General features: G+C 38.7%; 2 protein-coding genes across 6 annotated transcripts in view; both read left to right on the top strand.

Annotated features, from left to right (window-relative positions):
* Positions 1-432, top strand: part of LOC311293766 (uncharacterized protein) — a gene marked incomplete at its 3' end in the record, with an annotated part of 41470 nt that extends 41038 nt beyond the window's left edge. The window contains exon 11 of the mRNA XM_084414253.1: positions 259-432. Within this exon, the coding sequence (XP_084270379.1) occupies positions 259-432 (174 nt within the window). The remainder of the gene's footprint in view (positions 1-258) is intronic.
* The window catches only part of unc13ba (unc-13 homolog Ba (C. elegans)), a 74661-nt gene continuing 59096 nt past the window's right edge, over positions 408-15972 (top strand). For all 5 annotated transcript variants that reach the window (XR_014627944.1, XR_014627945.1, XM_084413962.1 and 2 more), the window contains exons 1-3: positions 408-9553; positions 10107-10361; positions 10830-10917. Coding sequence is in view for 3 of the 5 variants with exons in the window: in XM_084413962.1 (XP_084270088.1) it covers positions 507-9553; positions 10107-10361; positions 10830-10917 (9390 nt within the window). In the remaining 2 variants the exon portion in view is untranslated. The remainder of the gene's footprint in view (positions 9554-10106; positions 10362-10829; positions 10918-15972) is intronic.

The raw sequence follows: 15972 nt of genomic DNA, 5'->3' as shown, positions 1-15972 counted from the left end.
TACCCCAGCTCTTATCTAGTGAATCCAAGTTTGTCCAAGAAGGCCCTGTTTTACACATCCAAAACCATATTTACAACAAAACTGCAAGTTTGCCACTGCAACACACTCATTATCATCAATCAGCAACTGCTCCATCAAATGCAATTAAAGCTACATTAGATATGTCTGCAAAATCAACTACTCGTTCGGCTGTGGTAACTGAGGCAGTTCAAAAAGAAGCACTGCCACTTGTGAGAGCAAGGTCGACATCAATCTCAGATGGCAATGAAGAGCTTGTTGGATTGCCTTTGCTTGTTGAGCCATCAGTACCAGAGAAAAAACTTCTCCCACAAAGGCATCAATCACTGCCACAGCTCTTATCTAGTGACTCCAAGTTTAACCAGGAAGGCCCTGTTTTACACAGCCAAGATCATCATTACAACAGAACTGTAAGTTTGCCAGTGCAACCTTCTCATTGTCTTCAAACAGCAACTGCTCCAGCAAATGCAAGTAAAGCTACATTAGATATGTCTGCAAAATCAACTACTCATTCGGCTGTGGTAACTGGGGCAGTTCAAAAGGAAGCACTGCCACTTGTGAGAGCAAGGTCGACATCGATATCAGATGGCAGTGAAGAGCTTGTTGGATTGCCTTTGCTTGTTGAGCCATCAGTACCAGAGACAAAACTTCTCCCACAAAGGCATCAATCACTGACACAGCTCTTATCTAGTGACTCCAAGTTGAACCAGGAAGGCCCTGTTTTACACAGTCAAGATCATCATTACAACAGAACTGTAAGTTTGCCAGTGCAACCTTCTCATTGTCTTCAAACAGCAACTGCTCCAGCAAATGCAAGTAAAGCTACATTAGATATGTCTGCAAAATCAACTACTCATTCGGCTGTGGTAACTGGGGCAGTTCAAAAGGAACCACTGCCACTTGTGAGAGCAAGGTCGACATCGATATCAGATGGCAATGAAGAGCTTGTTGGATTGCCTTTGCTTGTTGAGCCATCAGTACCAGAGACAAAACTTCTCCCACAAAGGCATCAATCACTGACACAGCTCTTATCTAGTGACTCCAAGTTGAACCAGGAAGGCCCTGTTTTACACAGTCAAGATCATCATTACAACAGAACTGTAAGTTTGCCAGTGCAACCTTCTCATTGTCTTCAAACAGCAACTGCTCCAGCAAATGCAAGTAAAGCTACATTAGATATGTCTGCAAAATCAACTACTCATTCGGCAGTGGTAACTGGGGCAGTTCAAAAGGAAGCACTGCCACTTGTGAGAGCAAGATCAACATCGAGCTCAGATGGCAATGAAGAAGTTGTTGGTATCTCTTTGATTGTGGAGCCTCCAACACTACAGTCGAAAACTCTTCTCAGGAGTTATGAATCACAATTAAATGTTACACAAAGTGATTCTTCGCAACAGAGGATGGATTTGAAAACATCACAGTTAAGTCCAGTCTTAAGCCGACAAACACCTAGTTGGCAAGCAGCCTATGCTCCAGCCAGTGCAGTTAGGACAATTGTAGATATGTCTCCAAAGCCAACTGAAAAAGTCCAAGAGGAAAAACAAGAATTATCTCCAATGCCATTGATGAAAAGAAAAACATCAGATACTGTGATTGCCACAGGGACAACAGTTGGATTGTCTTTAATTGTAACACCCTCTAATTCCCAAGAAAACCATATGTCAGAGTCTACATCTCCATCACAAGTGCAGCAAAGTTCAGATGAGGAAACAATGAAAGAAAAGAATAGTGTTACTTCAAGCCAGCCATCCCTTGAAGTCAGAAGCATCTCTGCTAAAGTGGGTTTCTTTCAAAGCAAAGCAGCCACTTTACAAATGACACGGCAATCATCTCTTTCAGGACAACCCAACAGAATACCCACAGCACCAGCTAATATAATCAGGGACATAGTTGACATGTCTCCAAAGCTCTTGTCAGAGCCATCAGAAATTTCTGGAGACCTTATCATTGAAGCTGGTGTGCTGTCACTTGTAAAGAAAAGAACAACCACTGATGCTGAAGAATTAAAAAGTCTAGCTGGTATGTCTCTAATTGTAGAACCTCCTTTGTATCCTAAACCAGTTCGAGGGCAAATCAGATTGCCTGATGAAAAGTCCTCTTTTTCTTTGAAATCAACTATAGCTCAAGGAACAAAAGTACCTTCGGCACCAGCTAACACAATTAAATCCACTATTGATATGTCTGTGGTCCGATCAACTTCTAAGATGTCTAATTCAACAGGAGACATGCTTCCAAGTGGAGTATTGCCTCTTGTCAAAGATAAAGTATCCATCAACAAACATTCAAGAAAAGATTCAATAGGAATGCCATTAATAGTTGAATCTTTTTCACCTTCTGAGCAGATCCCACAAAAAACGTCACACTGTATATCCTTACTAGAAGAAAAAGGTAATCGACACGGAATGCAATTATTGGATGGACGTCATACTACAGAAACTTTGTTGCGCCAGCAGATCCCTACCTATCATCGAAATGGAATCCTCCCAATCTCAAAGCTACAAACTGTAGAATCTCAGGCCTTCAGCAAACCGGTTGACTTTTCTGGCATTGTTTCACCTACAAAGCACAACGACTCCTTTGTTCTTCAGAATGGACATCCTGTGGATTTTACTAGAACTGAAGAGGAGAAATCAAGGATTGGAAGCAGATATCCCAAAAATGGTAGTATTACTTTTAAGAAATCTCATGTTGAGGCTGTTGACTTGACTGCTGACATAGTTATTGATGTGAATAGAAACAAAAGTGACAATGATGTCAAAGATCTTTCATCTCCAAGAACTACTAGCATATCTACTCTGAACACATCAGCATGTACAGTGCCTATATATGCTGTTCAGAGTTCCACTACAACAAATAAGCAGGATTCTCCCCAACTGTCAGAAAATCAGGAAATATTGGCCACCCAATCAAATAATTTACCTAAATCTCAAGCATCATATCCATCTTTTCAGTCCAACGTGCCAACTCAAATGGCAGATACATCAGTTCAGATGAAATATAATTTGCATAGAACTGATATGCATTTCTCCAAACATTCTGTACAACTAAAGGAAGCACAAAATGAACCTGCTGAACCAGTCAAACCACAGCTTCTGGATAAGGGGCTTCCATTTGCAAGCAGTACAAGTGTTGATTCACATGGCGTTCTGTTCTCTACAGAAATCAGGGATTCATCTAAAGTGGTGACCTTCAGTGACCTGCCCCAAAAATCTATGCCTCACATAAATTGCTCAGAGCATACAACTAATCAGCAACCAGCTCAAATGTCTATCATTAGTAGGCAGATAAGACACCAGTCAGTTCCCTCAACATTAACTGAGAATGAAGGGAGTCAACTTATTCAGAAGGCTGAGCCATTTATTACTTCAACTACTGTCTCAAGACCGAAAGGTCTTATCAAGCAATCAACAGTGGAAAGCTTAGGAGATGATTGCATCCCTCAGAATGGGACAGCTACTTTCGACGAAAAGCCGCTAGTGTTAGACAAAACACATGTTCATACTTCAATTGTCCCAGTTATATCTGTTCAAGATAGATCCATACCTGACCAGGGTTTGTCATCTAACTTTGTATCTACTACTGCAAACTTGCCAGTAATGACACCTGCTATTGTACTAGAATCAGTAGTCGTCGTACCCACAAGTACTACAAACTCTGAAGTTTCTATGGCATGTCCAAGACCATATTCATTGGACAGTCCAGCTGTCATGCCAAGTGTTATGGATGGTCGTCAACTACCTCCATATCAAGTCTCAATTTCAGGCCCAGCCACAAAGACGTCAGTCAAAGGATTGATATCGTTATTTGATGGAGCAAGCTCACAGCCAACAACAGCTAATGTCTCACAAAGAAGTGATAAAATGACAGAGTCAATCATAAAACCATCACTTCATCAGTGTATTGAATTTAACCAAGAAATTACCACATCTCCAAACGGGAGAGTGACAACCACAGCAGATACATCAGTGTTCAGTGGAACCATAGTAACTACTGGTCAAGCGCATACTGCACCACCATCCTTAGTCAATCCACCCACAGAGCCTTTTCCAAGTCCAGTATTTACTACACCAACTTCTGTATTAAGTCCACCTGTTGAACTTAATGAAGTTTCCCCAGTTCCACCGGCTCGAGTTTTCCCCATTGACCAATCTTTAAGAAGTTCACTAGTACAACACAACAGAACATCAGTTCCTCAGATCACAGAGGCATTTGCTGAAAGTTGGGCTCCAACATTTGGTGGCACAATTTCTCAGCCAATTAATGTTTTTGTGCCAGTAGAGTCACAGTCTCAAGTAAACATTTCTGAAAGCATTCCCTTTGCTGAAGTTTCAGTCACAAGTGATATATCTTTTCCGGTTGCCACCGGCCTTCCTACATCTTCCAGTGGGTCTACAATTACCCCCTTAACACTTCAAACACAATTGAAAGATGTACCATTTATGCTTTTGTCTGGCAACCAGACTGATTCAGGCCAACCAGATAAAATGTCTACTCTACATCATTCAGCAACAGAAAGTGGATGTGATGCCCAGTATATGTCAATTCAAGTCACTTCACAGGCCTCCGTACCACAAACAGCAGCAATATCTGAATCGGTTTCAACACAAGAGACTGTGGTGGACAATGTTAGTCAGCTAGATGTTACCCCCCAACAGTTTGTTTTGTCTGAGATGATGTCTATCGAAGAGGTACCTTCATTCACTACAGTTTCACCCACTGAGCTAGAGGGGCGAACATTAGTTAGTTTTGGTTTGGGACCAAGAAAGATGCTTATCCCTCAGATCATGATTTCAGAGGCTAGCAGTCCTGAAGACTGTCCTAGTGAAGAAGATATATTGACAGATGAACTTGATACAACAGAGAAAGATGATTTTGCTTTATCTCTCATTGACAAGACCCCTTTGGAAAGTACTGTTGGTTCTCAAGAAAATTTAGCTACAGTGGATGTGGCATCTCAAAAAATTGACAGTCACAGCATCAAAAATAATTTATCTAAAATGATGGCATCTCCAGAGGCTCTAACAGAGGTTTCTGAAATTAAACATGATGACTCCATTGAGGATGCATCAGCACCATTAATACTAAGCACTGTTGAACAAAATGAGAGTATCTGCCCTGAGGCCAGCTCTTCTGAAAAAACATATCTTGAAGAAGATTACAATAAAGATGACCAAGTTTCCAGTGGTTTTAAACAAGAGTCGAACCTAGGAGATGGTGCAAACACTGAATCAACAAAGTGTGAAGAAAAAATAAAAGATCATGAAGAATCCCCTAAAGTAATGTCTGACAAACTGAGTATCACTTCTGGACCAGTGTCTTCAGGAACAGAAAAAGTACCATCAGAAGACACTCTGAAAACCTCCATATCAAAATCTGAACCAAGTACAAAGGAAGTGGAAGTGCAGAAAACAGGGCCTGCAAGATCAAATGAAGAGACCACACCCACCAGCACTGAACCAGCTTCTCCTTCCACTCTCAAAGACTCAGTTGTCGAAGAGCAATCTAGCAAAGGCATATTCTCACTTTTTGGCCCATCTTTGGGTGAATCTCAACCTCAGAGTGGACAGTCCATACTAGGAGGAATAATCCCTGGGTCCTCATCCTCCAACAAAATGCCAGGTACAGGATTATTCTCAATGTTTGGAAGTGCTGCTCTTCAAGCAACCCCTGCAGATTACAATAAAGATGACCAAGTTTCCAGTGGTTTTAAACAAGAGTCGAACCTAGGAGATGGTGCAAACACTGAATCAACAAAGTGTGAAGAAAAAATAAAAGATCATGAAGAATCCCCTAAAGTAATGTCTGACAAACTGAGTATTACTTCTGGACCAGTGTCTTCAGGAACAGAAAAAGTACCATCAGAAGACACTCTGAAAACCTCCATATCAAAATCTAAACCAAGTACAAAGGAAATGGAAGTGCAGAAAACAGGGCCTGCAAGATCAAATGAAGAGAACACACCCACCAGCACTGAACCAACTTCTCCTTCCACTCTCAAAGACACAGTTGTCGAAGAGCAATCTGGCAAAGGCATATTCTCACTTTTTGGCCCATCTTTGGGTGAATCTCAACCTCAGAGTGGGCAGTCCATATTAGGAGGAATAATCCCTGGGCCCTCATCCTCCAACGAAATGCCAGGTACAGGATTATTCTCAATGTTTGGAAGTGCTGCTCCTCAAGCAACCCCTGCCTCATCTGCACCTAAAGATCCACCTGGAAAGGGCCTGTTTTCTATATTTAGTGGATCTGTTGCTCAGCCACAACCTGGCCAGGAATGTCCGCCCGTGTCTGGCCCAAAATGTCTACCTATAGGACAAAGACCACCACACATGCCTACTCCAAGGGTGGCTTCAGGACTTGGACCAAGAGGACCACCAGGACATGTTCTAAGGGCTACATCAGGACCTGGTCCAAGGAGTCCAACCCCAAGAGGGCCCACTTCCAAAGAACCAATGGGTAAAGGATTTTTTTCTGTGTTTAGTGGGTCTTCTCAGCAGACAGCACCAACAAGTGGAGTTGCTGCAAAAACACCTGGATCTGGATCCTCAATTCTTGGAGGTATTTTGCCTGGTTCTGGTGCCAAAGAAAACAATGGGCCTGGTTTATTTTCCATGTTTGGTGGAAGTAGTTCTCAATCTCAAGCACCAACTGATGCTGTTGCAACTGAATCCACCAATAAGGAGACAACAGGAAAAGGATTGTTTTCCATGTTCACTGGGCAAAGTCCAACCGGAGGCTCTGAGCCAGAAGGTCTTTTTAAAGTTCCCTCTGTGTTTTCATCTGATAAAACAAAATCTACTGGATTCAACATCATGTCTTTCATGGATGATAAGAAATCAGATTCAAAATCGGTGGATGTTACCACTATAAGGGAGGCTTCTCTCACATGCCACATAACACCCACAACTTTAACTAAATCAATTACAGATGAAAATGCATCTGTTGAGGCTAAAGAAGAGGTTTCTGTTGAGAACACAACTGAATATCCTGTTAAGATGGATCAAAAACCATGTAATGAAATGAAGGAAGACTCTATGAATGTTGCAGGGAGGACTGATGAAATGCTGCCATGCATAAATGACAATACTACATCTAAAATCATGACACTAATAAATGAGAATGAAGAGGTTGTACATCTGACAGACGAACAATCTAAAAGTAAAGAAACTTCAGTGGTTGACAAAATACATGAGGAACAAACTATTAATGAGCAACTTAAAAATGAGGAGCTGGACATGGAAAGCTACAAAGAAACTGTAGACACTTGTTCAAAGAAAACTGATTGCATCACACAAATAAATGAGACTGAAGAGGTTGTACTCCTGACAGAGGAACAATCTAAAAATGAAGAAACTTCAGTGGTTGACAAAATACCTGAGGAACAAACCGTTAATGAACAATTTAAAAATGAGGAGCTGGGCATGGAAAATTACAAAGAAACTGTAGCCACCAGTCCAGAGAAAACTGATTGCATCACACAAATAAATGAGACTGAAGAGGTTGTACTCCTGACAGAGGAACAATCTAAAAATGAAGAAACTTCAGTGGTTGACAAAATACCTGAGCAACAAACTATTAATGAGCAATTTAAAAATGAGGAGCTGGGCATGGAAAATGACAAAGAAACTGTAGCCACCAGTCCAGAGAAAACCGATTTCAATGAAGATCTAAACCAGTTTGTTCTTGATAATTCATCCAGGCAAGGGAGAGTTACAGAGCCTGTTGCGCATGAGAAACCATCAGAGGTGTCACTAGAATCTGATAAAGCTGTAGAGCCTGAAAAACTGACTGAATTACAAGAAAATGAAATGCCATTAGAAGCTGACAAACCAGTGGAGAAAAATGTGGAATCAGAAGAATGTCTGGAATTGGAAAAGTCTCAAGAAATGAACAAACATCTGGGTTCTGAGAAAGGCACAAAAAATCAGAAAACTCTCATTGAAGAATCTGGAAAAGGTGATGATGTACAAATAACAGACAGAATTTCTGACAGCCAACAAGCAGACCTTAAAGAAAAAACAGATGAAATCACAAAGTCAGAAGAAAGTGACAAAACATTAATGGTGGCAACCATGCAACCATCTTTAGATCCACAGCAGCAGCAACAGCCTAAACAAGAAATGATTGTGCCTCAGCCAGGAATACTGGGTTTTCCTGCTCAGCCAAGACCAAGAATGGCTGGACCTTTTTGTCAGCCCAGACCTGGAATGCCTGATCCAAGAGGACCTAGACCTGTCATTTCTGGTCAACCAAGACCAAGAATGCCTGGCTCTCAAAGACCCCCAGAACCTGCTGCATTTTCTGGCTTTATGTCAATGTTTTCTGGCCCTAGTGCTTCTAGCAAGCCAGCAACTTCTAGTTTCTTCTCAGTGCCACAGACCTCTTTCTTCAAGTCACCACCTACATCCACTGCACCACAACAGCAGAAGAGCTCATTTTTTAATCTCCCAACCAGCCTGCAAACGGAATCTCTCACTGGTGATTTGTTTGGATTGTTTAAAGGTACAGAAGCAACAAAATCAGATGAAACCAAGCTGCCAGAGAAAACTGAAACTGAAGGTAATGATGGAACACATGACTCTAAAGAACAAATGAGCCTCAGTGTTAATGAGTCAAGTGCAGTCTCTGAATCTGAGTCAACTGTGACAGGTACTAAATTAGTTAATGAAGAACTGAGGGACTGTGATTCTGAGTCATTAAAGGTTGTTGAAGAGCAAGAGGTCAACTCTTCGCATGAAACAAAAGATGAAATCAAGGAGATCAATGATACATCTGACACTATTCACACACAGACATCTGAATTGGGTTTATCCTCAAAGGTACCACCAGGAGACACTGAAACCCCACCATCTACACCCAAAATACTAGTTGAAGACAAACGACCAACCTCACCACCTTCTAAAGGTGTTTTTACTTTACCTGGTTTGTCAACATCTTCTTTTGGTGGTTTGATGTCTGGTGCAGCAGAGACAGCCAAACCTTTCAGCTCTTTTTTTGGCTCTTCCACTCCTGCCCCTTCAGTCAGCACCAATCCTTCACAGCCACAAGCAGAGAGCAGTGGTTTGCTTTCCGGTTTCAAAGGTTTGTCTGTGGGTCTCTTCCAAGAAGAGAAGTCAGCTACTGCAAAGGAAGAGACAATGTCATCAATGTTTGGAAGGAAAATGGGCTTCCCATGGCAAAGTTCACCCCCTCAGACTCCTCCTGCAACCCAGTCCAAACACCTAGACTTGAGACCTGAAGAAATTTATGAACCCGAGGCTGATAAATTGTCACCTGAATCAGACGTCACAGGAAGTGCAGATCCAAGTGATACAGAAGGTCCAAGTGACAACTCTTCACATAAGCAGCCAAGCTTTGACACAAGTCCAGAGAGTCCAACAGTACTTAAACAAGGGTCATCCTGTCTGGAAGTCGAACATATAGAGAAATCTCAAATTTCTGAAGATTGCATAGATAAGGACAACGACATTCCAGATACAGATTCCAGTGCAGAAAAGCCACCAGGGAGACTTCTACAGCAAACCTTTGATAAAAGGCTAGTAAAATCATAATAAATGTCTGTTCTCGTGCCATTTATTATGGTTTATTGTGAACATTACCCTCCATCTTTTCAAAATATTCTAATTTGTATTAAATATTATTCATTTTATTAAATATTATTAATTTGTTTTATATTCCCATCATTGAACATTTTTCTTTTGGTTTCTTATAGTCTGTCAAGACATGCATAACATAACAAACATTACAAGAACATTGCTTGCTCCTGAAATTACGAATACCTTAAACTGTACTTAATTATTATTATTATTTTAAAAAAAAAATTTTTACTACTGATTAATTTTATAGATTAATCTTCTTTATCTAGTATTTCAGTTAATTCAAATTAGCACTGTCTGCTCCCAGCGTGTTTATTTAATTTTCCCCTAAGGTTCTTCATACTGCATTACTGTAATGACATTATTGACTTGTTACCCAAACACATTTTTAACATAATCTAAGGACTGAAATTGATACCTGTGTGATTTAGTTTGTTACTAGGTTTAGATATTTGCATCTTGATATTTACATCTTTTGTTTTCTTTCACCAGCCCGGTGGACAGTTCTCGATTTGGGTCTTCTGGTAACCTTAGCCAAGCCAGTTCCCAGTTCAGCTCTGAGCCAGAAGAACAAAGCTATTCAGACACTCAGATCAGGTCTTCTGTTGTTGCTCAACCTCTTCCAGCCTCAGATGACACAGAAAAAGGGGAAAGGGAGATACTAGCAAATGTGGAGAAAGAAGTACAAGGGGAGAGTACGCCAACAGTTGTTTCTAATCAAGGGAGAAAACCTGAGAGGCAGCACAGGTACTGTATGTGACACACCGAATAGATGTGAATAAAGGAACGGTAAAATCATCTAGTAAAGACTAGGAAATATAAAACAAGATACAATCATATGAAACCTAAAAATTAAGCTAATATTCAAATTGAAACGCTGGAAAATGTGTATTCATTGACCTTGATTGCAACTGTAATGAAACCTTATAATTACACACTGTTTAATTGTATCAGAATCATGTTTTAAATTTTTGTTTCTGATCTGCATCTGATCTAAATACCCCATGAAATTTAAATTTCTAGGTTTGTTCCCTAGTTCATGTCTAGCTTTAGGACCATCTGTATGCTAGTATACTTTTAAAAGGTGACAAAGTTAAGTTACCAAATGATATGCATGTAAATGTATAATATACTCTTAATAGGAAATGGGACAAAAGTGTAGTTCCAGCAAGTGATTTTAGCCACTTGGTCTAATGTCATTGTCTTTTTTTTAAGTTTCTTTGAGGATGGCCCACCTCCTTTCTCTCCTTCCCGTCTGCGCTGGTTGAAGGCCATTAATAAAGTAAGAGTGAAGCTGCATGAGGTAAGAGGGAGAGGAACAAAACATCAATCACCTTTTTAAATAGTGGAAAATAAATTATTCTTGTTTTTTGCCCTACCCTTTTCCTCCATTCACTCTTTTGTTCTCTTGATGTTTATCTAAACTGAACCCTTGTTAGTTCACTGCCCTTCTGTTTGGTTGATTAAGATTCACATATGCCAAATTCAGCGGCCACCATTGGGAATGAAAATAATGACATTTTAGGGGTTTTATGATTTTTATTTTAATTTTTTATGATGATGTTCTTTTTGAGTGGTATATATTTACAGGAGAAAATAAACAGGTATGTACCTTTTTTTTTTTTGTAAAAACTGTAATGTACACTTTGCTCATATGTAAAACAAGTTTTGAATCATTTGGGTAAATAGGTTATTATATTTGTGTAACACTGTTGTGTCTTTGGTTTTTATTTAAGTTTAGTATAAATGTGTCCACGGCATTGCTAGAATTAACTAAATGTACTTTGTGTATGTATGTGTAGTGTGAGAGAGAGAAAGACAGAGAGAGAGAGATTTGGATTGATTTGTGTCAGTGTGCTTACTTTCTTAATCTTTTCCCTCATACGCTGTCATACACTGGTTGCTTTGTAATTGAAAAGAATGTGCGACTCTGCCACCCAATCTGCTATGTTATCGTTTTGGTCTAATTTGGATTTGAGAGGGTTTTTTTTATGTTGTTATTTTTTTTAAATATATATATTGTGTGACTGTGACGTGTGCTGCTGGAAAGGTTGCTTGTAGCTGTGACTTTATTCGCCTACAGTACAAGAGGATTGTTTACCGCAGGGCTTTAGGTTTGCTATTGAGAAATGGCAAATTGTGCCTTAATTATCTTTTTTTTTTTTATAGCATAATGTCAGTGCAGATTCAGAGGTTGTCATATAGTATTAGTGCTTAGCCATTGAATGGAGAAATGACAACGACTGAGATTACTCTCTTGGTACATCCAAACATGCTAGTAACTAGAGACTGCTGCTGTTTTTTGTTTGTTTGTTTGTTTGTTTAACCATTGTAATGTCACTAGAGAAATCAGATAATGGGAGAGAAGTGAAAAGGGGTCCAAAACAATCTAAATAAATGCCTTAAATTATACAATAAACTAATAAATTCAATACATAGGCCTACTGTATATAAACATTACATAATGTACAGTAAACAAAATATGGAAGCCCATATATCTCTGCCTCAGTGTAAAATTGTTAAAAGATTGTTGTTGACCTTATTTTCTCATAATTACAACTTTATATTTCCCAGTTGTGACTTCTTATTTTAATCTTTATCACAGTAACTTTTTATTTCTTACTCTGGGGTGGAAATGAGCTTCCATTATTTTCAGAATCATGTGTTTATTTTTTTATATTTCCTCAAAATTAAATTAAATTAATTAAATTCATTTATTCTTCATCGTAACAAATCCAATGAGAGATATTTACCCTACTAATTTAGCTTTGCTTTGGATATTTCAGTAATTAATCAAATTTAATGCATTTCTACCCACACAAATGATCAGACAAAATTGGGAGCTCACATGGCTTTTGGATTGTAGGATTTTTCTTAAAATGGATATTTGTATTAGATCTGGTAAAAAAAGAAGTCGGTTACACTTTATTTTAAGGTGTCCATATTACAGTGTAATTATACATTGAATAACTGAGTAATAATAATTAACTACATGTACTTACTATAGGATTAGGTTTTGGTTTAGGGTTACTTAGATGCATGTAATTATGCATAATTTATAGTTACTATTACAGTAATTACATGTAACATGTAACAAGGACACTGTAAAATAAAGTGTTACCAAAAAGTCTTGTATATTGGATTCCTCAGAAATGTGTAAGTTTGTATTGCACTGCTTAGATGATGCAAGTCCGCCAGTCGAACTGACAGTAAAACCAGTGTTTTTTTGTTCTCATGATTCTCATAAAACTTTAGTCTGTGGTCTACATTGATATTTGCAATCTACCTCAGCAGCTGTGTCTTCTGATGCATGCAGCTGCTAGAGGGAGGGAGCGTGGTGATGGGCGATTGCTCTATTGAGACAAAGGCTGTGACAGGGAAAGTGTTGAGCAGGAAAGGCATCTTTAAATAATCCCTGTTTTTCTGCTGACAGCTTAAATATTGCCTTCTGCCCTTAATGTTTGGAGTGTTTGTACAATTTCTTTATTAAAGGATCTGAAGTGCAGGGGGTTTTCCTTTAGCATGTTATGTGTATGTGCACATTTATGTTTGTTTCTGAAAGCCAAGTGTTGGAGACAAGTGATGAATGGGACAGGCAAGACAGACTATATGATATCCAAATGGCTGGATAGTTCTTTGTTTAAAATAGTCATTTTATCTCAACAAGAAATACTTTACCATGGCAACTAACTAAGTGACATTACTATGGAAACACAACCTTGATTTTTGCATGTGGAGCCGCCCTTGGACTCCTTTTATATGCATATTTCGTGTAGTTTAACTCAATCCAGTCAAAAACATTGATCATACAACATTTCTCTTTTTAAAAGACATTAAGTGCTGGTTTAAATTGCTGTCAGATGTCTTGAGAACGAGTTAAACCTCTTATCAACTAAGCTTAGACATAGTGTTTTATACAGGTGATTTCATGCAGGATTAAGGAAGTGAATTATTAAAATTCTTTTTTTAGTCAGAACTAAAGAGATTGGCAGAACATTATCCAGACTTAAGCTTTTATGCTCATTAAACTGAATATGAAAACTGAATTAATCACTGGTTGTTGTGGTAATATTAGTATCCAGCGTTTTTGTTTTAATGCAGAGGTTCAAAGTGGTGACTTGAAGTCACTATGCCTGCAGTGATCAAGGTTTTGTGGAAGGGTATACTGCATAATGAATGAATTGGTGTTTTTATATGAACAGCTGTAGAGCATGAATGGTGTCAATGCTGATTTAAATTGCATTTGAAAACTATGTGGACACTTTTATTTTTTTTTCATAATTGCATAAGTTTCATTTTAGTGTTTCCAAAGCAAACTGCCCTAAACTAATTGCAGGGTCTCACGCTGATAACCTCAGTTTAAGAAACTGGAAGGACAGAATTCGACTGCAATATTCGAAACGCATTTAAGTGAATTCCCCCAATAATCCTCACTGAAGACTTATTTTTTCTCTCTGGCTTATGGTTCAATGTAATTTTATGAATTTGTGTATTTATGTATTTTATTGTCTAAAGTGATTGTACAGCACTTTGGTCAGCAGTGGCTGTTTTAAATGTGCTTTAGAAGATAAAGTGCCTTGCCTTGCCTTGCTAATAATGGCCGTTCCACAAAACCGTTAGTAACGGGAACATGAGATGGTTCCTTAAATGAAGAAATTTAGCTGTTTATGATCATGTGATCTTGCGTTCTTGAGAAATCAAGGTAGTTTTGTTAGAGTAACCTCAGATTTTAAACCTGTTTAAACGCCACATATTCTTTACATATTTACATATCTTTGTTTGTTTTATCAAGCACAACATGACGAGATTATTACAAATGCTAGTTAAGACAGCTTTTGTTATTTATGTAGTATGAAAAAAAAATACTATGGTAGTCAATGGGGCCCATCAGCTGTTTGGTTACCAACATTTTTCAAAATATATTAATTTGTTTTCAGCAGAAGAAAGAAATTCATTGGTACAAAATTCATTGGTGGTTTGGTACAACTTGAGGGTGAGTGAGTGATGATGGAATTTTGTTTTTTGTTATCTAGCAACGGTGCACATGCTTTTCCTTGTGGAGTTGAAGCTGTTGGGGTTTTTATTTTTCTTCTTACATGATGAATGACTTTGTTCTAGTGGTCGAATCAATAACCACAAGAATGATTATTTAGACATCATTCTGCTTTGTTTTGATGGTTTAAAACAGACTCCATGCTTTTTGTGCATATGAAACCAGTGATAATGCATTGCTCAGGAAGGAAGGAAGGAAGGAAGGAAGAGAGTGTGACATCTTTCTCTGTGATGACATTTGGCTGAGCATCACTGAATTGTAATACAATTTTAACAGAAGAACAAACTCTTTGATGGTACATTTTCTTTCATCTGTCAGTACTACTGTACTGTGTAGCGATATATTAGGGCAGAATGATTTACTAGTATTGACATTAAGTCATGATTTTCCTTTCAAAATCTATTCTTAACAAAGAAAGTACAAGAAACAATGTTTGTATTTTGTGTCTTCTGTGTATCTTCGCAAACTGCACTGTAGTTGTTTTAAACTTTTTCTTATATGCGAAATATAAAGGCATGCAAAGAGCCATAAAGAACACGGGTCTGTTTATATAGGCCAGTTTTTTTCTTTGTGAAATTGAGGACAGAATATATTTATTTATATTCCAGATCGGACGGACATTAATATCCTTCAGACCTCAAATGGCTATGCCCATTACAATAGTCATCCTCAGAGCTGGAGAACCCTAGAGAGATGGAAGAGAGAAGATGTGTCAAAGAAAATCAGAGCGATAGAGAGCGGGAGATAGAGGCTGAGCTGAAGGGAGAGAGAGAGAGAGAATGGAGCGAATGAATTGGATAAGGAAAAGTTTCTGACTTGGAGTAGTGAGTATGCATAGAATACTAACTGGAAGGAATCAAAGGCCTGTAGGATGACATTGGCTGAAAGTCACCAAAGAAATTCACCCCTCCCAATCGCAGCTTCCTTTTCCTGCTGATTTTTCCTACAGCATCCACAGAACCTGTGATAGCACTGACACTCTTTACTTCTCTAACGTTGTCTTACTAATCAGAGGATCAAAGAGGAAGTGCCTAGAGGGAGTATGGATGTGAAGCGATGAATGGTACGCCATCCAGTAGCTTGTGTATTCGGTTGATTGAGCATCGATCAGTCAGTACAGAATATTGAACAGTTTTTTTTTTTTTTTTTTGGGAGATCAACCTGAGGTTGTATTTTTAATGTAATGTAATAATATAAATTATAGAAATTAAATAGGTTATGTAAGGGATCTTGTACAGCCAATCAACCATTATCACCTAAATAAAAACCTTTAGGGTGATACAAAACCCCTCTGCTTCATGTTGG

This window comes from Rutilus rutilus, assembly GCF_951802725.1.
Source record: "Rutilus rutilus genome assembly, chromosome: 7".
Lineage (NCBI taxonomy): Eukaryota > Metazoa > Chordata > Actinopteri > Cypriniformes > Leuciscidae > Rutilus > Rutilus rutilus.
Note: the sequence above shows the minus strand (reverse complement) of the source record. Positions and strands in the feature narration are given on the sequence as shown.